This window comes from Aquarana catesbeiana, linkage group LG05, assembly GCF_042186555.1.
Source record: "Aquarana catesbeiana isolate 2022-GZ linkage group LG05, ASM4218655v1, whole genome shotgun sequence".
NCBI lineage: Eukaryota > Metazoa > Chordata > Amphibia > Anura > Ranidae > Aquarana > Aquarana catesbeiana.
Window position 1 is genome coordinate 130,211,580 of NC_133328.1, and position 27,684 is coordinate 130,239,263.

General features: G+C 40.4%; 1 protein-coding gene across 1 annotated transcript in view; it reads right to left on the reverse strand.

Moving 5' to 3' along the window:
- RFTN1 (raftlin, lipid raft linker 1) overlaps positions 1-27,684 on the reverse strand; it is a 464,957-nt gene that overhangs the window by 329,200 nt on the left and 108,073 nt on the right. The window contains exon 2 of the mRNA XM_073630197.1: positions 17,285-17,440. Within this exon, the coding sequence (XP_073486298.1) occupies positions 17,285-17,429 (145 nt within the window). The 5' untranslated portion in view covers positions 17,430-17,440. The remainder of the gene's footprint in view (positions 1-17,284; positions 17,441-27,684) is intronic.

Sequence of the window (27,684 nt, forward strand, 5' to 3'; positions counted from 1 at the left end):
GGGCCGCCCTGTCACCACTGAAAGGGCTTCCATCTTCACCCAGTCTTCATTCTGGGTTCACGGACTCTGGCTGTGTGAGTGGCTGGAGCCGCGTTGACCTCACTTTTGCGCATGCTCGTGGGAGCTGCTGCTTACGGCACAGGACTCTGACGGGTGGCCATACCTTCAGAGCGCATGTGCCGGTGACGTCACTGGCTGCATGTACAGTAAATATCTCCTAAATGGTGCATGTTTAGGAGATATTTACAGTGCCTATAGGTAAGACTTATTAAAGGCTTACCTATAGGTAAAAGTCAGAGATGGGAGTTTACTCCCACTTTAAGTATTTACATATTCCTAACAAGCATTAAATGAGCTTTAAAAGGCATTAACTTAACAACCTTCTAATCGCTAATGAAAACACAGGGAAGGAGCTCTAGGGGGGAGCAAAGTGAGCTGAGTTACATGAGAGAAAAGCGTGAACAACTTCAATGGTTCTTTTGTGAGAATTAATTGCTCCACAGTGTCTAAAACTACTGAGATCAGTGAAAACTTGTCTAAAGCTGGATCCACACTTTTGGGGTACATTAACACATGCATAATAATGAGTTTTATTCTGCAGGGTAAAGTGCATTGCGTTTAAGTGAGCCTATTCATTTGAATGGGTTTCCTAACATCTCAAAATACACTAAAAAGGTGCATGCATCATAATTTGTAATGCAGTGCACCGCCATGTATAGTAGTGCAATACCATGGGTTGTGGTGCACTGCAAGGCGAGCGGGAATTAGGAATAACTGCTACTGTAGCATACCAATATGCATAAGGTATCATTCACTGCTTATTAACCTTGGCACAGGTTCATTTTTAAGAATATTGAGAAATAAATATCTTGTTTTTTTGGATTTGCAATCACAATTAAATATCTTCTGTTTCGGGACAGTAAAGCAGTGATTCTAATATCAGATCATTATGTCCTGTCTCTCTGATATAGAATTAGGTTTATTAGCTTGGCAATAGCAGCCAAGAAAATGTTCAGACCTTGAACAAAGAGTGCCAGTTTTCCAGAGAACCACATAGAACGTCCAAGTTTGTCACGTCTTTGTTATCTATCTTCTTTACATTTTTGAGACAGATTCACACAGGAAGTCAAGAGCAGCAGAAAAATATCCTCCCCATAAACAGCTTGATCAGTCTTCAACTGCTGCTGCCCCATTTCCCTTCCAATCCTAATCTGACATTGTCACAACACACTAATCTTTCACGAAGTCTCAAAGAATGTTTCCTTCCTACCCTAGCCTCCAACTCGCAGGATGCTCTGTTTTTAGCACATGCTACGTCTGTCCACAGAACTCTATTAGAATAAGCTGTGCCTGTCTGGATATGTGAAATGCAGCTGACAACATGGTAATTGCGTTTTAATGAGGCTGAACAAATCTATTTGCAAAATGTACAAAACTGGACCTTCTTCAAAGTAGGGCTTGGACAAAATGTCACAGGATTATATGTTCAAAGCCTGCCCTTCATGTCTTACTTACCCTGATTAATAATGTGTTCATACTGTTACAATTTCTATTCATATTATTTCTAGACATTTATTGCTACAGTAGGAGCCAAGTAGCATCCAATAGCACCATGTGAAGATATCGGTTTTTACAAAAACCCAACTCCAGGCAGACCTTTCCCCTCACTACTTGTCCCTCTGTCACCAGCACAGGAAGTGAGGGGGAATCTCTCCAATGGAGATGCAAACATCAATGCAAACCACAATTTTAGTAGAATGGAAGGGGTGAGAACCTCTTAGGATTTATTGCTCTGTTTGACACAAATAGTGAGATAATCCATCAAGTCCTGTACGGCGGGGTATGACAAACTCTGAACCAGTGTAAAAATAACAGCTTCAGCACTAGAGAGGAGATGCTATCGGGGTGGACGAGCAAGTTGTTGGCAGCCCTATTCTTGCAACCATCTATATCTAACCATTTTTTGTTATTGTTGACCTATTATGTAACTATAGCATGGACTATAAAATATGACAGCGTGTTGATACTACATTGATACTATCTGGATAATGTAATTGATATACCTAACAATTTGATTGCTTCCTAGACATGGCATACCCCTGCTTTATACCCCGAAGAAGAAGTTTTTTCCGAAACACGTTGGGTTTTGTCCTAATAGCTCTAAAAAAATTCAAGCCACGACAGGCATACATAAACATTTTTTTTATATTATAGACATACAGGGGTTTTAAGACTTTTAGCCGTGTTTATGTAATAATATTCATACAGTGTTTTGTGTATGTATTTGTATACTTTTTTTTTGCAATAAATTTGGCACACTAGCCTTTTATTGAAATGAACATTATTGTCATATCTGCCTTTAAAGTCCCATAAAGGGGGTTTTGTGTGTTTGTATCCCAGGTGACTCTGGGTGGATGAGGGCTATGTCTATATCACCTAGGTAAGAATTCTGCCTAGCAGTTTTAGGGTTGTCCATTCAAATCCTAGCCATGGCACCGATTTCCTGGAGTTTCCATGCACTCCCTGGGCCTGCATGTGTTTCTTCCAGGTACTCCAGTTTCCTCCACCTTCCAAAGACATGCTGGTAGGTTAATTGGGTACTCTCTAAAATTGGCATTAACATGTGTATGAATGTGAGTTAGGGACCTAAGATTGAAAGCTCGTTGACTGCAGGGGCTGATGCGAATGTACAATATATATATATATATATATATATATATATATATATACATATATATATATATATATATAGTATATATATGCACGTGTAAGTGTGTAAAGTGCTGGGCAAATTGAAAGCACTATATAAGTACCTCTAATAAATAAATGTATTAAAAAATGAAGCAGGATGAGGTTGAACATGAAAAAAGTGTATTTACTAAATGAGGGTAAAAAAATATGCAATTATATAAGAGGGAGGGTGAAGGAAAAAAAAAGAAGCTAAGAGAAAAATTGGTAAAAGGTCCTCTTTAAGGTCAAATTCTGAACCAATCAGAAGGGGAAAGACAAACTTTAAAAAGTGGTTTAAGGTACACTTCAAAAAAATAAATCAATTTGAATGTTATGACGTAAGGGAATACATCTTTTCCAGCCATCAAGATTGAAATGTAACAATCTGATAGTACAATCTCCTTCATTTTGGTGACATTAAACCTAAATTTAGTAGACTACAGATTAAAACATGTGTGGTCAAGATTTATCATATGACCAGTCGTCACGGGGACATTTAGCAAACATTCACTGGTGGTAAATCAATCACTCTAATTTAACCACTTACTCACTGGGCACTTAAACCCCCCTCCCGCCCAGACCAATTTTCAGCTTTTAGCGCTGTCACTCTTTGAACGACAATTGCGCGGTCATACAACACTGTACCCAAAATAAATTTTTATAATTTTTTTCCCCACAAATAGAGCTTTCTTTTGGTGGTATTTGATCACCTCTGGGTTTTTCATTTTTTTTTTTTCTTAAAAATACAAAACCGTTTTATATTTTGTTAATAAATTTTGCAAACAGGTAATTTTTCTTCTTCATTGATGTATGCTGATGAGGCTACACTGATGGGCGTCGATAGGCTGCATTGATGGGCACTAATAAGGCTGCACTGATGGGCACTGATGGGCACTGATAGGCAGCACTGGTGGACACTGATAGGTGGCACTGGTGGACACTGATGGGTGGCACTGATGGGCGGCACTGAAGGGCATTGATAGGTGACACTGAAGGGCACTAATAGGTGCCACTGATAGCTGGCACTGATGGGCACTGATGGGTGGCAGTGATGAGCACTGATGGGTGGCACTGATAAGGCGGCACTGATGGGCACTAATAGGCAGCACTAGTGGGCACTGATAGGTGGCACTGGGGGGCACTGATAGGTGGCATTGGTGGACACTGATGGGTGGCACTGATGGATGGCACTGATGGGCGGCACTGAAGGGCATTGACAGGTGGCACTGATAGCTGGCACTGATAGCTGGCACTGATGGGTGGCAGTGATGGGCACTGATGGGTGGCAGTGATGGGCACTGATTGACACTAGTAGGTGACACTGACAGGCAGTACTGCTAGGTGGCAAAGATGAGGCACTGATTGGCACCACTAGTGGGCATTGATAGGTGGCACTGATGTACTGTGGGCACTGATTGGTGGGCACTGTGGGCACTGATTGCTGGCATTGGCAGGCGGTACCGGTGGGCACAGAGGCTCTTCCTCTTCGGGACCGATGTCCCTTCAAACAGAAGCCGGCAATCGGCTTCTTTTTTTCTCATGCTGTCAGCGTGAGAAAAAAATGATTAACGATCCTTTGTTTACATCACGTGATCAGCCATCATTGGCTGACAGCTGATCACGTGGTAAGGGGCCGGGATCGGCCCCTTACTCGGATCTGTGATCACCTGAGTCTCATTGACTTGGGTGATCAAAGCGCGCGCCGCACGCCTCCTTCAGGGGGGCGTGGCCAGCTTTGAAAGCGGAGGACGTCAATAGGCGGCCTCCCGGCAAAGCAGATCCGCGCCTTAGCCGTCATTTGGCTATAGCGCGGATCTGAACAGGTTAAAACACATGCATCATGAAGATTTACCTGCAATGAATGATTAATGTGAAATTCATTGCTTTATAAATGCCCCCCTATATATCTATGAAGTTTAGGTTAGATGATACAAAGAAAAAAATATACTCTGAAAAAGTACGAAAACAAAAAAATAAAAAAATGATAACACATGGCCAGCTCTACAACCATCTAAGAGGTAATTAAAATCCCAGTGTGTGCAATCAGTGTTTCATACAATCTCATCCATTTTCAATCAGTTAATTTGATCCCAAGTAAGCCCATAGTTCTGTACAATTCTAATTATATTTTACTTAACTTAGATGGTCTGCAAGTGTGATTGGGTAATTATTTTATTGTTTATTTTTTTTTTGTCAGTAGATTAAATTTTTTTAATCAGAATAAAGTTTTATTAACAACTTTTTAACAGTACAAAAACAATGCACATTCCGGAGTTTTTGTCAATCAATACTTTCAGAGAAATCGAAGTACAACAATACTTTTTTACACAACCAAAGCAGGTATATACACCTAATCAAACCTGCCATCAATTGTTATGTCTCCCAGTATATAAATTTGTATATATGGCCAAAGAAGATGCCCCCAACACATCCCTTCCCCAATATATCCAACTGAGGACTTTCCGAAGGTGGGGACATGCACCAATATAGCATTAATGCACTTCTTTTGCAAAAATAAAACAGCTTTCCATTTATTCTACACACGCTTACCTCACTCTCTTCATGGTTGTTTAAAAACACTTATCCATTACTTCTGTTTTACTTCCTGAACAGACTTTAGGTCACGACACAGGAAGGAGTTGACCAGCTGAGGGTGGATGATGCAGGGTGTGTGCTAATGAGATCAGCTGGTAAACTCCTTCCTGTGTCATGACCTATAGTCTGTCCAGGAAGTAAGGCAGAAGTAATGGATAAATGTTTTTGAACAGTCATGAAGAGAGTGAGGTAAGCATGTGTAGAATAAATGGAAGGCTGTTTTATTTTTGCAAAAGAAGTACATTAATGCTTTATTGGTACACAGGGGAGGTGGAATTTAGAAAAAAAAGGTGAACAAAGGTAAACTTGCCCTTTAGGGACTGTGCAACTACAAAAAAATACCTGAAATGTACTCAGCTTCTAAGTCTTGTAGTGGGCTGACAACACACAGCAATTTTGTGAACTGTGTGGTATAAGCCCTGCTCAACGTCTTTTGCTAAACTACTCAACCACTCCCACTTTCAGATTTCTACAACATAAAGGCTAATTATTTTGTAATCCAAGATAAGGACTAGGAGGCTAAACAGAGTTGTTGAGGCAACAGAGGAATTGGGCAGAGGACACAAGACAGCTTTGATGCTCTGATATAATGATACATTTAGCAGATCGAAAGAGAGCGAATAAAAAAAGTTCATTGTTAGGGGTTATATACACTTTAAGAGGTAAACCAGTGTCATTTAGGAGCCTGGCAGCCATTTTAAAGCACAGACACAGGCCAAAATGTCTGCTCCAATGTGACTTATATGGCTGTTATCCTGTTAATGTGGCAGAGTGCTAGGGAACAAAAAGTCCATTTATCATGCAGATGGTCAAGCCAAACTTCAAAATAAGATAATTTTCTGAAATACATCACTGTATCAATGGAATCTATTTATAAAATAACTAAATCAAGTATTTCGTGTTTTTTTTTCATAGAAGACTCTAATAATTTTGCCTGTTTAATAAAATTTTGACATTGTTTTCACTATAGTTTGCAAAAGGTGAAAATAAGCCAGCAAATGCAATTTGGAATGTGGATCTCTATCAGCAGATGGAATTAAAGCCGAACTGTAGTCTCTTCAAAACCTACACAGACTGTTGTTCTCGGCTCATTTTTCACAAGTACAGCAGTACAACTGGCAAAACTCAGAATCCATTCACAGTGGCATGTTTCTGCAGCGCACTGGTTGGCATCAGAGGTCACTGCTGCCCAGCCCATCATGCTGCAGTGTCAAGACTTGAATGGAATTTACACTTTGTAAACATCCAATAAAATGAAAAAACAACCCCCCCCCCCCCAAACATGTGTGATGTGGTGAAACGGGGCATAACCCCATCCTCTCACTTCCCAGCAAAATCAAAAAGCAGTTCGCAAGAAAAAAACAAGCATTTTAGTGTACAGCAGTATGAACATATCTTCAAGCTCCTTGCTGATTGCCATGTTGTAGCTAGAATAAGGGAGGGGGTGTCTCAGACTGCTGTAGAGAGACCACTGCTCTCACGCAGGGTGCAAAAGTCTTAAAGCGGAACTTTACTTGCCTAGGCAAATGATTTCATACATTCCAAGAGTCTTCAGGAGGGGAGGAGCGGAGGAGGGGTCTTGTCAGTTAAGCATGCCCTCCTGCCTGTATGCCTGAGCTAAGGGCAGATGGAATTCAGGAAGTAAATGCTACATGAATCATTTGCCTGTTAGTGGGCCCTGAGGACAGGGTTGATGACCACTGTTCTAGAGCATGCCACATTCAAAACATGAACAGAGCAAAATGATCTCACATTGAATAACCATGTGAGTAACAGTGGACTTTAAGGGCACAACATGAGACATATACACATATATTCATAAAAATTCTGTTATTTCACAAAAAGTAAAAAAAAATTAACATAAGCAGGGTTTTAAACTAGTCACAACAAGGGGAACATCCCCTAAAGGTATACCCTCAAACAAAACACTGACAAAAGTAGTAGCTATAAGTATCCAAAATATCTATTGCATATACATACCATCTAGATACTCTTGTAGGGGGTACGGACTTGGGTATTCCATGTGGGATAATTTTGCCATTACTCAAGATGGCCATGGCCAGAAATGCTAGGGGGTTGTTTTTCAAAGTGATATCTAGGGGAACAATAAAAGAAAATGTACTTACCCGCTCCTCCCAGCAGCTAGACCGGTCCCCACAGCCTCTGTACCCCAGCGCTCTAGAGGTCTAGGGTACTGGCATGATCATGGAAAAAGACATGGAGAAGTGGATGGATCGGGGAATTTGCTTTGAATATTAAAAATGAATTAAATAGCAATAGTTTTTGGCTTGTGGTGCTCAGATGCAGTGAAGATTCGCTTTAAGCTGTAGCCTCCTACCTGGGAATATGAGTTTTTGGGTGAGGCTGGGGAAGAACTGAAAGAATAAACTGGCCACACACTGGTTGAAATTTGGCTGGTTCAGCAGTTGGACCTAAAGCCCAACTCCAGCTAGAAAAAAAATTATTCTTGCAGTGTGGCTTCGCTGGTAATAGCTTGTTGGGTTCAAGGGAAAGAAGAAGCCGTATTACTTACCTGATCCTCCACTCTCTCGGCAGGCAGGGCTCCCTCACGATCCAGTGGTGGACTGCCCCTCAGCATCCTCACACCCAGAGCAGGAATATGGACCTATGGTCTTGACGACTTCAGGAATCTAGACTGCTAGAGCGTGGGGATGCAGAAGCTGTAGGGACCCGTCTAGCTGCCAGGAGGAGCAGAGGATTGGGTAAGTACATTTATTTTATTGTTCCCCTACACCAGGGGTTTCCAAACTGTGGCCCATTGCTTGCCTTTATCAGGCCCTTGGGGCATTATTCCTTTCACTGATAAAAGGCACTATTCCTTCCATAGACTCTAATGATGGGACACTATTCCTCCCACTGACACCAATGATGGGGCACTATTCCTCCCACTAATACCAATAAATGATGAGGACACTATTCCTCCCACTAATACCAATGATGGGCACATTATTCCTTCCACTGACACCAATGATGGAACACTATTCCTTTCACTGACACCAGAGATTGTGAACCAATTCTCCCGCTAACACCAATTAAGGGGTACAATTCCTCCCACTAACACGAATTATGGGACACTATTCCTCCCAATAATACCTATGATGGGGACACTACTTCTCCCAGGGACACCAATGAAGGGACACTATTCCTCCCACTAATACCAATGATGGGGACACTATTACTTCCACTAACACCAATGATGGGACACTATTCCTTTCACTGACACCAGAGATGGGGAGCTAATTCTTCTACTGACACCAATTATGGGGCACTATTCCTCTCACTATCACCAATGATGGGACACTATTCCTCCCACTAGTACCAATGATGGAGACACTATCCCTCCCACTGACACCAACGATGAGGACACTATTCCTCCCACTAATACCAATGATGGGGACACTATTCCTTCCACTAACACCAATGATGGAACACTATTCCTTTCACCGACACCAGAGATGGGGAACTAATTCTCCCACTCACACCAATTATAGGGCACTACTCCTCCCACTGACACCAATGATGTATTTTTTTTTTACTCCTACTGAGCACTAAGCTTTGGCATTGTTTACTCCCAACGATACCAGGGTATTTTTTACTCCCAATGGTCAAAGTCTGGCCCCTCTAAACTTTGAAGGGCAGTAAACTGGCCCTTTGTTTTAAAAAATGTTGAGCCCCCTGCCCTAGACATAAATAAGAAATTGTCCCTTGTAGGGTGGATACAGCCTCACTGCAAGGGATCATTTTTATTTGCCTGAAGTTTGGCTTTGTTAACAAACCAGATTTAATTTCTATAGGTTTCGAGGAGACTACAATAGTTTTAGGTTCACGTTGCTATAATTATATAATTATAAGTTAGCTTTTTACAATTGTTTTATACACTGCCCCTCACAACTTTATTTGTCAAGCTTTTTCTATGGCGAATAAAAAACCAGTGAAAATTTAGCCAAGAATGTAATTGCTGAGTTTTATGTTGGGTATAATGTTTGCCTTTATGCCCTAAAAAAATACAGAGGAATATTTGACACTTAGTCCTTAAAACCTTGCAAAATAATTACCAAATGTGGCCATTCGAGTCCATTTTTTATTAAACTGACATATCTGCACAAAAGCATTAACGTTATTGTTCCTATTAACAAATAATGTTATGTTTTGGACGATCTGAAGTTGAGCTGTGGCAAAGTTTATGTTAAAAATTCTTGGCACGGTTGTGTTTTTCATCACCAATAGCACTAAATTCGCATAGCAATAAATACAAAGTTCTCTGCCCTAATATGTACTGAATCTGCTGACACTGACCAAATTGCAAGCAGATGAACATAAGGAGAACAGATGCGGTCTAACTTTGTTCTGAGTAACTGTGTGGGCAGTACTTTATCGCCCAAACTGTCCCCAAACATGGCATTACCAGCTTGTAAAAAGAAAAAAAAAACCTATCACTTTCTGTCATACCTTTAAAGCTAAACTCCAGGCAGATATAAGTGGCACTCATTAATGCAGCTCTGTATTTATTAACATTTCCTTAAATGTTCATTTTGTAATGCAACAAGTTAAAGTACCTGAATTTGATATCACCATGTACAGCAAAGCCCAGACTGGGAGAGGGAGCAGCAGCACAAGGTGCAAAGAAGCACGCTAATAGAAGAAGAGAGCAGAGTGACAAGAGATTCACTTTTCAGCTTGCTGCATCTCCTTTCACTTTCATTACTGCAGGTAAGTTCTTTCAGTATGAATGGGGGAAAATCGCACATTCTCAGACTATATTCTCTACAGACCGAATGTTATTCATAAAAAAAAAATTGTGTGAATGGGGAAAATACAGAACTATGGCCACTAGATGATTGCTGAGCATCATAGAAAATATATATTTATTTTAACACCATCTAGTGGACATATTGTGGTATTTTCTCAATTCCCACTTTTTGTTTTTTAAAGAATAACATTCAATCTGTAGAAAATATAACGTGAGAACATTTGATTCTTCTTCATTTGCACAAAATAAATGTACATCCAGCTTCGATGGACAATCTGCTGTGCTCATTCTGTATAATTACGCCCCTAAGGGTTACTGAACTGCATAGCTGTTCATCCAACGAAACTGCAGGTAAGTTAAATGGGGGAAAATCTCACATTCTCAGGCTATATTCTCTGCAGATCGAATGTTATTCATAAAAAAGCAACAGCGTGAATGGGGAAAATACTGTATTATAGCCACTAGATAGTGCTGAGCATCATAGAAAATATATATGTATCTCATTGCCATCTAGTGGATATATTGTGGTATTTTCTCTATTCGCATTGTTTTTATTTTTTTTTAAGAATAACTTTTAATCTGTAGAAAATATAGCTTGAGAACATTTGATTTTGCCTCATTTGCACAGAATGAATGTACGGTACATACAGTTTTCATGGACAATCTGCTATGCTAACTTTTTATAATTCTGCCTCTTATGCCCCGTACACACGGTCGGATTTTCCGATGGAAAATGTCCGATCGGAGCGTGTTGTCGGAAATTCCGACTGTATGTGGGCTCCATCGGACATTTTCCATCGGATTTTCCGACACACAAAGTTGGAGAGCAGGAGATAAAATTTTCCGACAACAAAATCCGTTGACGGAAATTCCGATCGTGTGTACACAAATCCGACGGACAAAGTGCCACGCATGCTCAGAATAAATAAGGAGATGAACGCTATTGGCCACTGCCCCGTTTATAGTCCCGACGTACGTGTTTTACGTCACCGCGTTCAGAACAATCGGATTTTCCGACAACTTTGTGTGACCGTGTGTATGCAAGACAAGTTTGAGCCAACATCCGTCGGAAAAAATCCTAGGATTTTGTTTGTCGGAATGTCCGAACAAAGTCCGACCGTGTGTATGGGGCATAAGGGTTACTGGACTGCAGCAAAGAAAAATATGGTCACCTCCCTTGCCAGTCAGGGCTGTGATACGTAGCAGAGCTGTGTAAATCTCAGAACAGGATGGAAAAAAAAATCCATTGACACATAACAGCTCCTTTGCATTTCACCTGTATATTTAAAACCGAGCTGGTAATATTCCCACCCCTACCACCACCAGTACCCCCCTCCATGAATTTTCCATCAAAATAAATAATGCAACCATCAATCCCTTCCCTCGTGCCAGGGTACTATGTGTAATCCTAGACTCTGACCTGTCCTTTCAGCCTCAAATCCAATCGTTGTCAAAAACTTGTAGAATTCACCTCCATAAGATCGCTAAAATTTGCCTCTTTTTAACTAATGAAACCACCAACTACTCATTTACTCCCTTGTTATCTCTCGCCTTGACTATTGCAACAGCCTCATCATAGGCCTTCCTCTCCATAAGCTATCTCCTCTTCAGTCTATCATGAATGCTGCTGCCAGACTTATTTACCTTACTACTCAGTGGCCACCCCTCTCCACCAATCCCTACACTAGCTCTTGATCGCCCAGTGAATTAAATTCAAAATGCTAACCACAACATACAAAGCCATTCACAACTCTTTCCCGAGCTACATCACCAATCTTGTCTCCAAATATCACCCAAACCGTCCTCTCCGCTCTTCTCAAGACCTCCTACTCTCAAGCTCCCTTGTCTCCTCCTGCCATACTCGTCTACAGGACTTCTCTAGAGCCTCTCCCATCCTCTGGAACTCTCTACCTCAACCTGTCCGGCTATCTCCTACTCTTGCTGCCTTCAGGTGATCCCTGAAAACTCATCTCTTCAGGGAAGCCTATCACATCTCCAACTAATCTCCTACCACTTCCAACAGCTCATTCCCCACAGTTACAACCTTTTGTACCACCTGCCCCACCCTATTAGATTGTAAGCTCTTCTGAGCAGGGCCCTCTTAATCCTCTTGCATTTTATTGTATTGTAACTGTATTGTCTCCCTTTTATATTGTAAAGCGCTGCATAAACTGTTGGCGCTATATAAATCCTGTATAATAATAATAATATTTAACTCTGTGTCTGGAGTTCGGCTTTAAAGACGAAGCTTAGGTATTGATATTTTTATGTCTAGATTGTCAGCAAAATTTTTTTAAAAATAACCCTCTTGGATAAAAAAATGTGACACAATTTTACAGAAATTTTGGAACCTTGCTATGTCTCTTATATGTGATGTTGCTCCCAATCTTTTGATGCCTTTCCAGCTACCAAAAAACCTTACTTCTATTGACGCGATAGTAATAATAAATACTTTTTTTATGCTTGCCTTTAGTTCTTGCTGTCAGAGTACACAGAATTTGAACTCAAGTTTGCACAATATCAAATGGAAGCCTTTTTGTACAAACTACCCGCGTGCTATTAGAAAAATTGCCCTGTTTAAAGTAAGTGCACTTTGGCATCCAGCTACTTTGAGAAAATGCGTTTCTGGGCTATTTGCCCCAGAGCCAGAATAATATGTCTTCACCAGATTACACATAATTTTGACACAGTAAATGGGGAAAATGTTATTCTTGTGCGATTATAGAAAGAAAATCGATGTCACATTGCTTTCAGTGCAGTATTTTGGACCACTAGACATTCGCATAAGGAAACCTTTTTTTTTCCATTACGTCTTCGCATAAATTTGCAAATAAAGAGGATTTCCATTCTTTGGCCAACCAGGTAACAGGTACAATGTGACAACTGGTACTGATTTTCAGGCACATTGCAATTAGGGATTTTAACCCAACAATGTTAGGATCTTTCAGCCTCTACATTGAACCTTTTAGAGTTAAAATAGACGCAATAGACATTTAATGAGTTATTAACCGCTTGTGGACCGCCCACCGTACATTCACTGCGGCAGGGCAGCCGCTCTGTGCCAGATCATGTACCTAGTATATAATCTGAGGCTTCCAAGATTTGGGCACACGTGGCGATGCCCCCTGGTGCCCGTCGATTACACAGGACATTGACGATCTGCCTATATAAACAAAGCAGATTGTCGTTCTTTCAGAGGGGAAGGTATTGATCCTGTGTTTCTGCAAAGCAGAGACACAGATCTTTGCCTTCCCCTATTCAAAGCACCTCCCCCACAGTGAGTAAGCACAACCTAGGCATACGAGGTGTGTCTATTAAATAACGAGACTGTGATCCCACCTAGTAAACAAAGCAGTCAGAACCGGTTATAACTGCATGCGAGGTGACCTTGAACGTCTTTGAACCTGCATGACAAGCAGCAACACTCTATGATGTTCAATTGATTGTGTGTCACCATTTAGTTTGGTTGTGTTTTCTGTAGTGTGCCGAAAAAATGGTAAGTTTAAAAGTTGAACAACTGGTCAATTTGAATTTTTTTGTAAAATTGCACAAAACACCAACAGAATGCTTTCAAATGCTTACTACAGCTTATGGGAATGACGGCCTGTCTCGTGCGCGTGTGTTTGAGTGGCACAAAAGATTCAGCAAGGGACGTGAGAATGAATTCCCAAAAGTTAAATCAGTGCTTAAAGGGACACGTTTTGAGTCAGTTGATGCTGTAAAGAAGAAAACAGCAGATGTGTTGAAACAGCTGACAGAAATTGATTTTCTCCATGCCTTCGACCAGTGGAAAACAAGACTACAGCAATGTATTAGTGAAAATGGTGACTGTATTGAAGGGGACAACACATAAAATTTGTAATACATATAAATAAAGGTGAGTTATTTATTCGGTCTCGTTATTTAATAAACACAACTCGTTAATTTAACCCTTTGATCCCCTGATGTTAACCCCTTCCCTACCAATGTCATTAGTACAGTGACATATTTTTTTAGCACTGATCACTGCATTAGTGTCACTGGTCCCCAAAAAGTGTCAAAAGTGTCAGTTAAATGTTCGATTTGTCCACAGCAATATCGCAGTCCTGTTATAAGTCACTGATTGACGCCATTACTAATAAAAAATAAAAATAGCCCATAGTTTGTAGACACTATAACGTTTGCGCAAACCAATCAGTATATACTTATTGGGATTTTTTACCAAAAGTATGTAGCAGAATACATATTGGCCTAAATTGATGAAGAAATTAGATTTTTTACATTTTTTCTTATTGGGTATGTTTTAAAGCAGAAAGTAAAAAAAAAAAATTTTTTTTTTTTTTTTTTTTTTAAATTGTCGGTCTTCTTTTGTTTATAGCGAAAAAAAATCAGCAGAGGTAGTCAAATAAGAACCAAAAGCAAGCTCTATTTTTGGAGAAAAAAAAAAGGACACAAAATGTATTTGTGTACAGTGTCGCAAGATTCTCTAATTGTCAGTTGAAGTAATGCAAAAAATGGCCAGGTCATTAAGGGGGTAAAACCTTCCGGAGCTGCAGTGGTTAAGTGGAGAGGTTTTAATAACCTCCACACTGTTTTTTTCATGCTTTCTATGTTTGTGCTTTGATTACTAACAGCTTTATATGTTACGTGTGCCAGCACACAGATTTATGGTTTTATTATTAGTTAAATAAACAAGGACTTATGTGCTGAACGAATGGGTGCCAAGTTTGCTTTTCTGTTACTTGTACTTTTGCTCTTTGAAAAGAGTAATTCAATTTCTTGCAGCAGATACATTAGGGGCAATCAACAAAGAGTGGAACAGGCATAAAACCTGCACCACTCTTCTAAACTGAGAAACCGGAGCAAATCCTGTTCCACTGTGAACTAGGAGTGGTCTGCTTTGTATTCAATGCCGTGTCCAAGCCAGACACAGTGTATGGTGCAGGAGAGCAGGAGCTTCTTGCTCTGGCTCTCTCTGCCTGCCCAACCACTCAGCTGACAGCAAGAGGGAAGAGGAAGGCTTTCTCTGCCTATATGCAGGCTCTGCCCATGCAGTGTGTTCACTTGTCCAACAGAGAGAGGAATATGAGCTGTCTGACAGGGTGGTCGGCTAGTGGTTAAAGTGGCTGTAAAGGCAGAAGGATTTTATGCATTAAGATAAAAAAACCTTCTGTGTGCAGCAGCCCCCCTCAGCCCCCTTAATACTCACCTGAGCCCCATTTAGATCCAGCAATTTTGCACGAGAGACTTGGCTGTCTGGGACTCCCCTCCTCATTAGCTGAGACAGCAGCGCAGCACCATTGGCTCCCACTGCTGTTAATCAAAATCAATCAGCCAATGAGGAGAGAAAGGGGTCAGGGCCATGCCATGGCTCCGTGTCTGAATGGACACAGGGAGCTGCGGCTCAGCTCAGGTGCCCCCCTAGCAAGCTGCTTGCTGTGTGGGCACTCAACAAGTGGGAGGGGCCAGGAGCGCCGAAGAGGGACCCGAGAAGAGGAGGATCTGGGCTGCTCTGTGCAAATCCACCACACAGGGCAGGTAAGTATAACATGTTTGTTATTTTAATAGAAAAAAAACAAGACTTTAGTATCACTTAAAGCTAAACTGCAGAAAGTGGTCTTATTTCAAAAAAAGCTTTTCTCTATCAACTAACTGGCTACTGTAAATACTGCAAAAATCTGCACAGGCATAACATATAATTATGGATACAGCTTACAAAGTAGATTACATGCTGTCCTGCATTACAATATCAGACTTGTCATAAAAGTAGAGTTGAACTCCAAGCCATCTCCTACAAAAGAAACACATAACTGTAGCCTGTTGAAGTGCCTGAACAGGACACATTTGTCTTTTACTGCATTTGTTCTACTAACCACCAAGTGACAATTAAGTACAACTAAAGCCTTCTGTATGACGATCTAAACAAGCCCTAGTTAATATGCACAAGACTCAAAACGCAAAGAAAAAACTTCCTCTACCTTAAAGCAGTAAAGCAAACATTTATTATATTGCAGCTTACCAGCATTCATTTTATTTCTAAAGACCATCGTTCTAGTTTAAAGAAAGTGAATGTGCCCATAAGCAGTCACACGCCAAAATCAAGGCATCCTGGAAAAATACCATCTCTATGAAAGACACAGAGCACAGACAGTAAAAAAAGCCTAGACCTTTCAGATGTCACCAGGCTCAGCATGTCTAATAAAGGAATGCATGAATGATGAAACGCAAAAAATATTAATGCTGGAGGCCATTGCTAAATGCGGACATGCAAACAAGGCAATAAGGACAATGGATAATGCAAGTGATTCCTCTTTGACTACGATTACCTAAAAAAAGATTTCAAAAGCAATTTTCTCCATGGCTAAACTTGATTAAAAATAATAATGTAGACCTCATTGAGGATCAATGCATAATATAAAGTGAAACTGGATAAATACAGATATATGTGCTCATAAACTGACACACAGTAAAAGAATACTCAGTAAGTAACTGGCTGCCAAGGGTTGTTACAGGCTAATGAGGAAGTTATGCAATCAGCTTGAGGCTATAGGCATCAAAGGAAAAGATACTGAATCACAAGTAAATATGGGTGTCAGTAAATGCCTCTGTTTTTGTGTTGCTTTGTATCTTTGTCAGTAAATATTTTTTGCAAAGACTTTTAGTTCAGATTTCCTAATGCTATAAGACATAGGGGTTTATTTACCCAAACTAGAGTGAGCAAAATCCGCTGCAGCTGTGCATAGTAGCCAATCAGGTTCTAACTTCACCTTGTTCAGTTAAGATTGGACAATAAAACCTGGAAGCTGATTGGTTTCTTTGCAGAATACACCAAATTATGCACACTCCAGTTTTAGTAAATCAACTCCACAGTATCTATATATCTAAAGTGGAGCTCCAGGCAAACAACTTCTAATTGAAAGCCCTGCTCGCCTATATCCGAATTAGAGTCTGTGTTATAGGATATAAAAAAGGCGCCCCTTAGATCCAAGTACTTAACATTGCTATTAGTAAGCTGCTGTCATCTTTTTTGGTGCTATCCCCAAAAATTATAAATAAACCATATGTTGAGGCTCTAGTTTAGACCTGTAATAGCTAGTATATGTACTAGTACAATTAACAATGCAATCATAAAAACATCAAATAGGGTCATGCTATTTCTTGGAAAATTAATCTACAGTTATATATTTTGGTATCAGACATTCAACTTACCTTCAGTGATGGTTGTGAAGTCAACATACCGATATTCATAGGACACATCAATCTTGGTTTCAACATTTGGCCGTTTCAGTGTAGAATATATATTTCCTGGCCTTTTCTCATCGAACTTATCAAACTTATTTAGTCCACAGCCCATTGTAGCAGGTACTGAAAAGATAAGAAAGATAAGTAGATTATTATTTCATTGTGAGCATTAAATTGTTTTTTTGTTGTTTTATTTAAGCTTCCATTCACACATGAGCATTTAATAGCTTGAAGATCAAAGTTCCAAAATGCTCAACAAGCCAAGTCCCATGATTTTAAATTGTCCCTGCTCACATTTGAGCATTCAGGCAGTTGTAGCGGAAGGTCCAAACCTTAAAAAAGGTACTCAAGATACTTTTGAAGCAGAATGAGGCATTTTTGGTCCCACTGACTTCAACAGAAGTGCATGAAAAAATGTGTGTCCCATGACTTTTTCAGGTGCCTCTGAAAGAGTCTATGGGGCCTAAACCTAAGATCCTGCCCCAAGGAAGCTCCTGTATGGAACTTCAGATCTAAAAACAACAAACAGGGACCCTCTGAATTTAGATCCATGTATTCCCATCCCTGCTCAACAGAAGTTAATCGTTAGGTTGAATTCTGTCACACAGGAATGTTTGAAAACTTTTTTTTGATCAGTAGCTGCAGTGTACTTTGCAAGCAGAAGAGTCCTGCTGTCAGGATACAGTGTACCAGCGAGGAAGTTTCCTCTATCCACCTCGCTTGCATGGATGGAGGAATTTTAGTTTTTTTCTACCAGCCCACTGGCTGTTAAAAAAAAAGAGTAATCTATGACCACCTTTAGTAGTGAGATGCCTTCTAGTTAAATGTTGCCCCTTGTAAGTATCAGCAGGGCAGAGCAGTTTTCTAGAGGAGGACGGCAGCAGGGTTTGGACAGCTCTTTCTGTGTTGGTATGACATTATCACCATGCCAAGTTAACATCTTCATATCTTCCAAAAATACCATCCTCCATCATCCTCTATTGAACATGCTTTTGCTAGGCCAACCGCTAGCGATACAGGAAAGAGTACTAGACCGTGAAACTGTACACAGGTACGCAAATATATTTTTAGATTTTTGGCAGCATGTCTACTGCCTATTTTAACCTCCCTGGCGGTATGATTATTTCGGATTTTAGGTGCTGAAAGCGGTACCATTATTTTGCATGGAAATTTGGCGTTTTATATTGTAGGTCTGTAAATCTTAACAATAACACACTTAAATCTGTCCAAACCAGAGTCTAGTAGATATCCCGGGTATGATAAAGTTTGAAACACAAAAACATAAATTATAATATAATAAATAAAAATAAATAATTAAAAAAAATTTAAAAAAATAGTAATAAAATAAATTTCCCCACAATTCACTATCGCTCAATTCTGCAAGTGTTCTAATTTATTATTGCTGTTTTCTAGCTGGTCTAAAGCCACTTTTGACGTAAAGGGACACTTTTTGGTTGCTATGGACAATCTCCAGTTTCCAGGCAGAAAGAACAGTGTATATCATGTAAAACTGCATGCAGGGCATGGGCCAGAGCACTAGGGGCAAAAGGGATGTGAAATCATTTCATACAGTACTGTAATCTGTAAGATTACAGTACTGTATGTGTTATGATTTTGACAGTTTTTTTAATTTGCCGCCAGGCTCCGCCCCCGAGCGTCGCGCCGCTCGCAGGGAACGGAGCCTGGCACGGAGAGGCTTTGGAGGAGGACGGAGCCCTCGGACACTGCGGGGGACATCGCAGGATCCCGGGGACAAGGTAAGTAACGCCGCCCCAGGATCCTGCAATGCGATCCCGAGTGTGGCTCGGGGTTACCGCTAATGGTACTGAATTTTAACCCCGAGCCACACTCGGGAAAACCACCAGGGAGGCTACTGATTCTTTGTTATGTTTTAACAGATGTGAAAAACAGCTATGGATGACTTCTATGGGAGGGCACCCTATGTAATTTCATAGGCTGCCACCCTAATGGGACAGTTTTAGGCACATCCATCTGATTGCTCTGATATAAATTTGCATTCTGCAATCTGTTAGTGTCCTAGAATGTCATAGGTCTTGCATTGGATGCATATTATGGAGCCTGAAGCTCAGTAATGACTTTGCTGTATCAAACTGCAGATAAAAGGCACGGTGTGGCATTTGTAAAGAGACTTTGCCAGGTCTCTGTCATTTACCAATGTTATTTGTTCTGAAAAAGTTTTATGCCGCATTTTCTGCACATATGTAGTCAGTAGAAAAGGTTCTACTGCACCCTGTAATGTATTTATCTACTTTTAGAAGAAGAGGCTTCAATTAATGCTGAAGTAAATAGATAAAACATGAGTTTTGAGAACTCTTCCAAGGTCCTCTGATCTTTTTTGTTTAACATATGTGTATTGTGTGGATATTTAGAGGTGATTTTATACCAGATTTATTTGTTATATTGCATAGTTCGATTTTTAAGCCCATGTGCTGTTTCATGAATCTAATGCCGCATACACACAAGCGGACTTTTCGACCGGACTGGTCCGACGGACCGAGTCCGAAGGACAATCCGACCGTGTGTGAGCTTCATTGGACCTTCAGCGGACTTTTTCTGTTGAAAATCTGACGGACTTCAGATTTGGAACATGTTTCAAATCTTTCCGATGGACTCGAGTCCAGTCGAAAAATCCGCTCGTCTGTATGCTAGTCCGAAGGACGAAAACCCACACTAGGGCAGCTATTGGCTACTGGCTATCAACTTCCTTATTTTACTCCGGTCATACGTCATCACGTATGAATCCGTAGGACTTTGGTGTGATCGTGTGTAGGCAAGTCCGTTCATTAGAAAGTCCGTCGGAAGTCCGTCGGAAGTCCGTCGAAAGTCCGTCAGAAAGACCGTCGGACTTTTGCTGCCAAAAAGTCCACCCGTGTGTACTGTACAAGGCATAAGGCTCTCCCATCGACATGCAAATAAACCAGTCGGACTGGTTTAGAAGCTAAGCAGAGGACAGGATATGATATACAGGAAGTTGAGGGGACGAGATTTGGATTTTGAAAGAAGCATGTGGTCAAACAAAAAAGGTTTTTTTTGGAAGACAAAGAGGCAAGACATGGCTGCTAGAAGCTGGAGGACTTTGGAGAAAGTTGTTGGAATCTGAGCAAAGAAGCATGAAGATGTTTCAACTGAAAGCCCAATTTGAGTTTACTCATTGCATAGATATTGTACATGCTTATTTTTGCTAGAAAGGATCATTTGCTTGTGCATGTTGTAGGCATATTTTGTGTTGTATTTTGTATTCTACAGTTCTATGTGCGTTTTTTCCTGTTCAGTAAAACACATTAATATACCACAGAAGTCTAAGCTTCCTTGGCTTTTACCACAAGTACCTTTAAAAAAGACAAAGCAAAACATTTGGGGGCTCATCCGGGATTTGTGCTAAAGCTCAACTGAAGCAGACCTGTTTTCTGTGGTGTGTTTTGTTGCTTTCTCTGGGGGAAAATGCTGCATACACCGTTTAGGAGGAATAGGGCTGCAGAGGTTTCTGGTGTCCAGGAGGAGAAGGCGTGTACTCTTCCTACCTGGGCCAGAGATAGTCAGTGGATGTCTGTTGCAAAGGAGCTGGCTAGGTATGCTTCTCCTTTGTACGGAGCTTGGGAGATGGAGTCTCTGATTTTTCCTCAGATTTTAGTCTCAAAAGTTTTGGGTTCAGTAAGGGAGAGATGCAGGCAGTTGCTGTGTTTGGTTTGCACTTCCTGCATGCTCTACATATTGAATATGAAAAGAGAAAAAAGGCATAGTTGGACATAGACTTACTCAAGGAGCAGCTTGCAGAGGCAACCAAGTGTTTGGATAACACTGCAAGCAAGGCAACGGATTTAGAATGTAGGGAACTCAAAGTTAAACCTGCAGTGGCTTTAAAGTGTGTTCAAACCACGTAGGCAGAGCTGAAGATGAATGAGGGGGACACACAGCCCTTCAAGGTCCCGCAATGGCTTTGTGAAGGACCTCTGTCCTCTGGACCTCCTTTTCCTGGCCACTCTGCGTGGACTTCTGCTGAGGCCACTGTTAGCTGGTAAGTCCCTGAATTGCTCCCATGTGCCCCTGGATTTTGCTGTACTGGATTGTGGTCTGCTACTCACTGCACGTGGATTGTGCCTTGTGATTCTGGATTAATGCTAGCCATGCACCTGTCGAAAAATCGTTCGAACGACTTTTCGAAAAACAAACACATGGTCGTGAGAGCAAACGATTTTGCCATCATGTAATGTTTGAAATTTGAACGATAAATCATTCAACTGACATAAATTAATCCATTTTTCGTTTGCTTTGTCACGTAAGCCCAGTGCAAACTGTTCAGGCGAGAAACACATTAACCTTTCAATTTATCGTCCGTTCAGCCAAAGTTTTCCAAACTTTTCCTTCCATTTTTCATCTCAAAAACGTCACAACCGATTTTCTATGTGTGCCCATTAACTAGACGAAAAACAAATGAACTGTCCAAATGACAGATTTTCAAACGATTTTTTGTCTAGTGTATGGCCACCATACATTTCTGCTGTCTGCTGTACAAGATTGCTGCCCTGTGCCTCTGGACTTATTCCTTGATGTGCCCTATTGCCATTCTGTTATTGTTCTTGGTCAGTGGCCCTAAAATCCCTCTTCATCTCCATGTGTGTTCTGTTCAACCCACACAGGTTTATATACTTTTTCCACCAAATGACTTTGACTGCATAGACCATTTTCTTAATAAAGAAAAGGCAATGTCAACTACTGGATAAGTTGTTTGTTAAATAAGGCTGCCTGTATTATTATAACTTCAAATGAAAATCTGAACAAATTTAATAGTCGTTCGTGCAGAAATTCAAAATCCCTAAAGGTCCACAAACGTTCTCTCACAACTGTAGTTGCTTTGTCCAAGTATGATGTATATAATGTAATGAATCAGACTAAAACTTCCTTGGAAACTACAGTCAAATGTTGTCACTTCTTAAATTCATTACTATTAAAAAAACAAAAAAAACAAAAAACAAATCCACAATTGTATAGTTATAGACTGCTGCAGCCAATATGAATTTACAGTCTGCAACTACTAAACCACACCTAAAAGATTCCAGAGCTGGAAGTGTGACTAAAAGTGTTTTGAAAATTAAATAAAAATGTTTCAAATGCATAAATCAGTACAAAGTGAAAGCGACGTTGGATAAACTGTATGTCTGTGCTGAATGTAATAAAAACTGGTGAACCACAACAGTCAAATGACACTCCATCTAATTATAAACAGCGTTGGATTTGTATGTGAATAATTACAATGCTCAGAGTTTCAAGTGTTCTGATTTCTTCTTATCCACCTACGTGCAGTGCTCATACAAACAAAAGGATTTCTTTCCTCTCTAACCAATATAGACTTTTATTTTAAGCTGAACTCCAGTCATCTCTCCGCCCCCCTTCTCCAGATAACAAGGTTTATTAGCTTGCAAAGTCGAGGGGGGGCGGGGGGGGGTAAAGTAGGAATATTTATTTTGTTCCTCAGCTCCCATAGGCATCCTCCTCACCCATTAAGACCCTTCTTTTTGACACTTAAAAAGGTTGTAACCCTCCAAAAAAAACAAAAACTTCCATTTAAGGCATGATCATAATTTATCCCTTCCTATGTTGCAATATACCTGGTTGATCCTGCCTGTTCCTGTGTTCCTCTGTTTGTGCTTGCTGACCACGGTAATCATCCCCCCCCCCCCACCACCACCGCTATTCAGCTGCAATATGCAGCAAAAATACATGTACCCCCTCTGGATTGTGCAGTTATTAACTATAGTGTGTGTTTTTTTTTTTTAAATTAAAAGGCTAAATACCCTTTCTCACACCACTGCTGTGTGGTCATGTGACTTCCCTCTGCTGGCCGGTTGACATCACAGGGGAATCTTAGCCCCTCAGGCTTCTATGCATAGATTGAGGAAGAAATTTGGAGGGGGATCATGTGACCGCACAATTGTGGTGTGAGAGAAGGTATTTAACCTTTTCATTAAAAAAAAAAAACACACTATAGTTAATAGCTGCATGATCCAGAGGGGAGACCAGTAAAATAATAGTGTGACTTTACAAATACTCTAACTGGTCATGGCATCTCTGCAATCCTGCATTGTATGGGAGGACATTCCCAAATATTAGGGGTGGAGAAGGAGAGAGAGGCAAATAATAATCAAGTGTTCCTCTACTCGCCTAGAGTCCAATCCAAATTCGTTGCCTTTTTTTGTTTTTAGAGTAGGGTAGGATTTGCACCATAGACAGGTTTCTATTGTTGTCTGTGTCACCCATGGTCAGAATTCCCTTCATTAGTTAGATTTTCATCTCAAAAAAAAAAAAAAATGGACATAGATATCAATAAAAGAATAGTCCAAGTTCTATTAATCTATAACTATAAGTAGATTCTTTCATCTATATGTTCATTTTTTATTAGACATTTCCTCATATGTACTCCTTGGTTCTGTGGTCTAGCTGTGTGCTAAAGCCCAAGAGCCCGCTCTCGCTCCCCTCAAGCTCAAGGAAAAAGGGCGACATACCAATGACATACTACAATTCCAGTAAACTTTAATGAGCAAACAAAGCAGTGTACAACACACACTGCAGACGTCTATCCTTAGGCCACACACTAACGCGTTTCACCTATGATAGGGCTTAATCACAGAGATACGATTAAGCCCTGTCATGGGTGAAATGTATTCAAGGTGCAGCCTCAGATGGGAGGTCTGCGGTGTGTGTGCTTTGTGCTGTTTTGCTTGCTCAATAAAGGTAACTGTATTTTCAAGATGTCATTGGTGTGCCATCTTTTTCCTTGAGCGTTGTTTTCTTTTCTCTTTGAATCACAGCAAAAAATGAAGGAGGAAAAAAAGGAAATCTGCTTCCCATTAAAACCTTGTAGTCATAGACCTTTGCTGACTTTAAACACATTTGCGCCTGTATATAATTGGTAAACTAAGTAAGATGTGTTTTTTAATTAAAAAAATGAACATCTTTTTAAAATGCATAAACCAGTTTAAATGCTTTCCTCAGAAGCATGAAGGACAAGAGATAAAGCCTACATGAAGGTCAGAAAGTGTAGCAAATTTCCTTCTCGCGCTCTGAAGTAACTGTATAGGGCTTCTAAAAAAATTACCATTATCACTGTTTTGTTATGGGATTTATATTATCATAACCATAAAATTTAGCACTTTTTACACACATTAGCTTATTTATTACATTCAGGCAAATCATTGAAATGTGTAAATATAACCTGTCATCATTTCACCCTTTTCCTTGTTTCTGTTATCCTCTGAGAGCTCTAGCCAGGGTATTCATAGGATCTGCCAGCTCATTTTCTGGCTAGTGTGTGATATGCCAGTATAGAGGTGCAAGACCTTGCATTATTAATTAAATCAATGAATGCACCATAAAAGGGCCTGGCCAACACACCGGCTGAAGAGACCCCTGCTTTGGGCATTATATTCAAGAGGCTGCAACTGAGGTGGAAGACTCGCCACACAGATTACACAGAGAGATATTTTCCAGGAGAAATCTGTATGATTTATTTTGACAGTTTGCTCATGCTCTCTGGGGCTCAGTAGTGCAGACTGCAGCTCCTGTATGAATGGAGCCTCCAAACAGGTTGCAGGGTTCATGCACAAACTACTGCTTAAGTATTTTCCTTTAACCTGGACATGATGTCAGCTCCACAAAATCAGAAAGGGCAAAATATATACATATAACCAAGCTATATATATATAGCTTGGCTTGCATACACACGGTCACACAAAAGTTCTCTGAACTTTCGACCGTCAAGAACGCGGTGACGTACAACACTACGACAAGCCGAGAAAATAAAGTTCAATGCTTCCGAGCATGCGCGAATTGTTTTCGAGCAAGCGTAGGAATTTTGCGCGTCAGAATTTGTACAGACGATCGGAATTTCCGATCTGAACTTTTTCCGTCCGAAAAATTGAGAACATGCTCTCAATCTTTTGCTGGCTGAAATTCTGTGGCCATAGAGAGCCTTTTATTAATCTCCAGTTTCCATTGCTGTAAGGTAGCTTGGGTCCACACCTCATCTATCAGCATCTTGGTAGTAAACCTCATGCAAAAAGGTTAGCAGATAAATGTTAAATTCTAAAGACCCAAGAGAACCCAGCAGGCATAGCCAAGGGTCTAGTTGCACCAGAGAAACCATAACATCATGCAAAAAGGATCAGGACCAGAGCAGGTGGAAAAAGGAGCCAGGGGCCCTTTGACATGCAGGTCATAATGCGTTAGAAGATGGTTTATACCTTAATACCTGAATTGGCATCAAATAGGTACAATAAAATATAAACAAATGGGGGAGATTATCAGTAGTTTTTTTTAGAGAGACTAACAGTGAATGGTTTGAACCTCTTCCTAGGTCTCGTCATCAACAAGACACAAATCAGCCTCCCGCAAAATCTTGACAATATAATTTTTTAGTTGTATTGGCTATAAATTAGTGTGCTGCTGCTGTTTGCTGCTACATTGTATCTGCTTCCTGTATGAACTTTACTGGTACCTTCATGTATGGTACTCTATCATTAACTCTTTTGGGACACCAGACAAACACCTAATTGCACTTTTATATGATATACATATTTACTGTGTAACCTGCTAAAGGTTTTGTAATTATGTTCTGTCTCCATGGCTTTCACAATGTATAGCCAGGAAAATCTTTACTATTTTCTGGCTAAGCTTTACTACTTCCTGGATAATCTTCCCGCTAATGGGAAACAGGGGATGACACTGATTCCTTGGACATGATTTATTAAAGAAAATATGTACAGGCAACAGTGGCCATATGAATGAGCCCTAAGACCTCATTCACACACAGAACTTTAATTAATAACGCAATACAGTTTTATCTTTTAGATTTAGCAGGGCTTTTGTAAGTTATGTTGTGTTTGTGTTCAGCAGTTGTGGTGCAGTATTTCAATAAAAAATCCCCCTTGGAATTAAAAAAAAAGTCCCCCAAAATTCAGGAGTCAGCAGGATTGCCTCCTGAATGCTTGGCAGCCAGTGCTCTACCACCACCACAAATCGTTTTTCAGAGACACCATTGCCACCCTTGTGAAGGAGCCCTCAGACTGGGTTCCCACTGCCGCATAGAGCGGCTCACAGCAAGGGTCAGGTGCGTCCCTGTTCAATGTTTCAGGTCCTATTTTAGTCATCATTTTTGGCTGAATTTGGGTCTGAAACAGACCAGAAGACTCACAGGACTCCTGTGCAATTCGCTCCGGAGCCGTTCCGGAGATGTGTGAACTGGTTTTCACAGAGAGTCGGTCACAATCTCTTGACATGCAAATTGGATGCGGAGAAACTCACATCCAATTCGATCCAATTCGCAATAGTGTGTATGCGAGGTCACAGGTAAATTCATGTCTATGCCTCTCCTTGAGGAGCAGCTCCCCATGTTCATAGGGTCCACAACCTACAATTCCACTTGTGATGTAGCATTAACATCCAAGGCTCTACAGCTCTATCCCTTTTATCAATAAATAGATCACAATACAAGCACAGCATTCTGGACTTAGAGGCCTTATTCAATGATCAGTGAACAATCTGTATACATATTATTACAACTGTAAAGATGAGCACCAAAATTTAACTCTTTATATGATGACCAACAAACCCAAGAGAAGAATATTTACATTGCATAAAAACCCTAACTAAACAACATTTACGGTAGTTTGCTAAACCATGGTGCTGTGTATCATAAACAATTGCCTACTTTAATAAAATCCTTTTTTCTAGTATTTTTTTCATCCTTTGTTGCATTTTAGTGCTGCTTATCTTCTTTGCATGCAGTCCAGCGATGATTCCATGTCAGTTCTCAGGGCGGGTATCCTTATGGTGACAACAGTGGGCCATGCTTGTGTTTGTATGTTTAAACGGCCACCTGTAGTCTCCATCAGAAGTCAGTGTGACAAGAGCACAATTAGAAGTGAGGGCCAGAGCAATGAGTTGTCACCTCGTAACAGGAATTTCCAGAACAAGAATCTGCAAGTTTATGCAAACCCATAATCAATAACATTATGACTCAGAGTATAAAATTTTCTTAAAACATCACTGCACTTAGTAGTGACTTTCACAATGTAGTCTAGGATGTACTTTTACTTGTGTTTAGCATAGTAGGGAAATTTTCCTGTGGTATTTCAGAATTTTGTGGTTGGCGTTACATTCAGAACTTTCTTCCCTATGTTAGAACACCTGTTGATGCTGCACTGTCTGCATATACACTTTATAACATTTTTCTTTGCTATTGGCATTAGGTTAAAGTTGTTCTAAAGTCAGAAGGTTTTTGATCTTAATGCATTCTATGCATTAAGATCAAAAACCTTCTGTGTGCAGCAGCCCCTCTCAGCCTCCCCCCC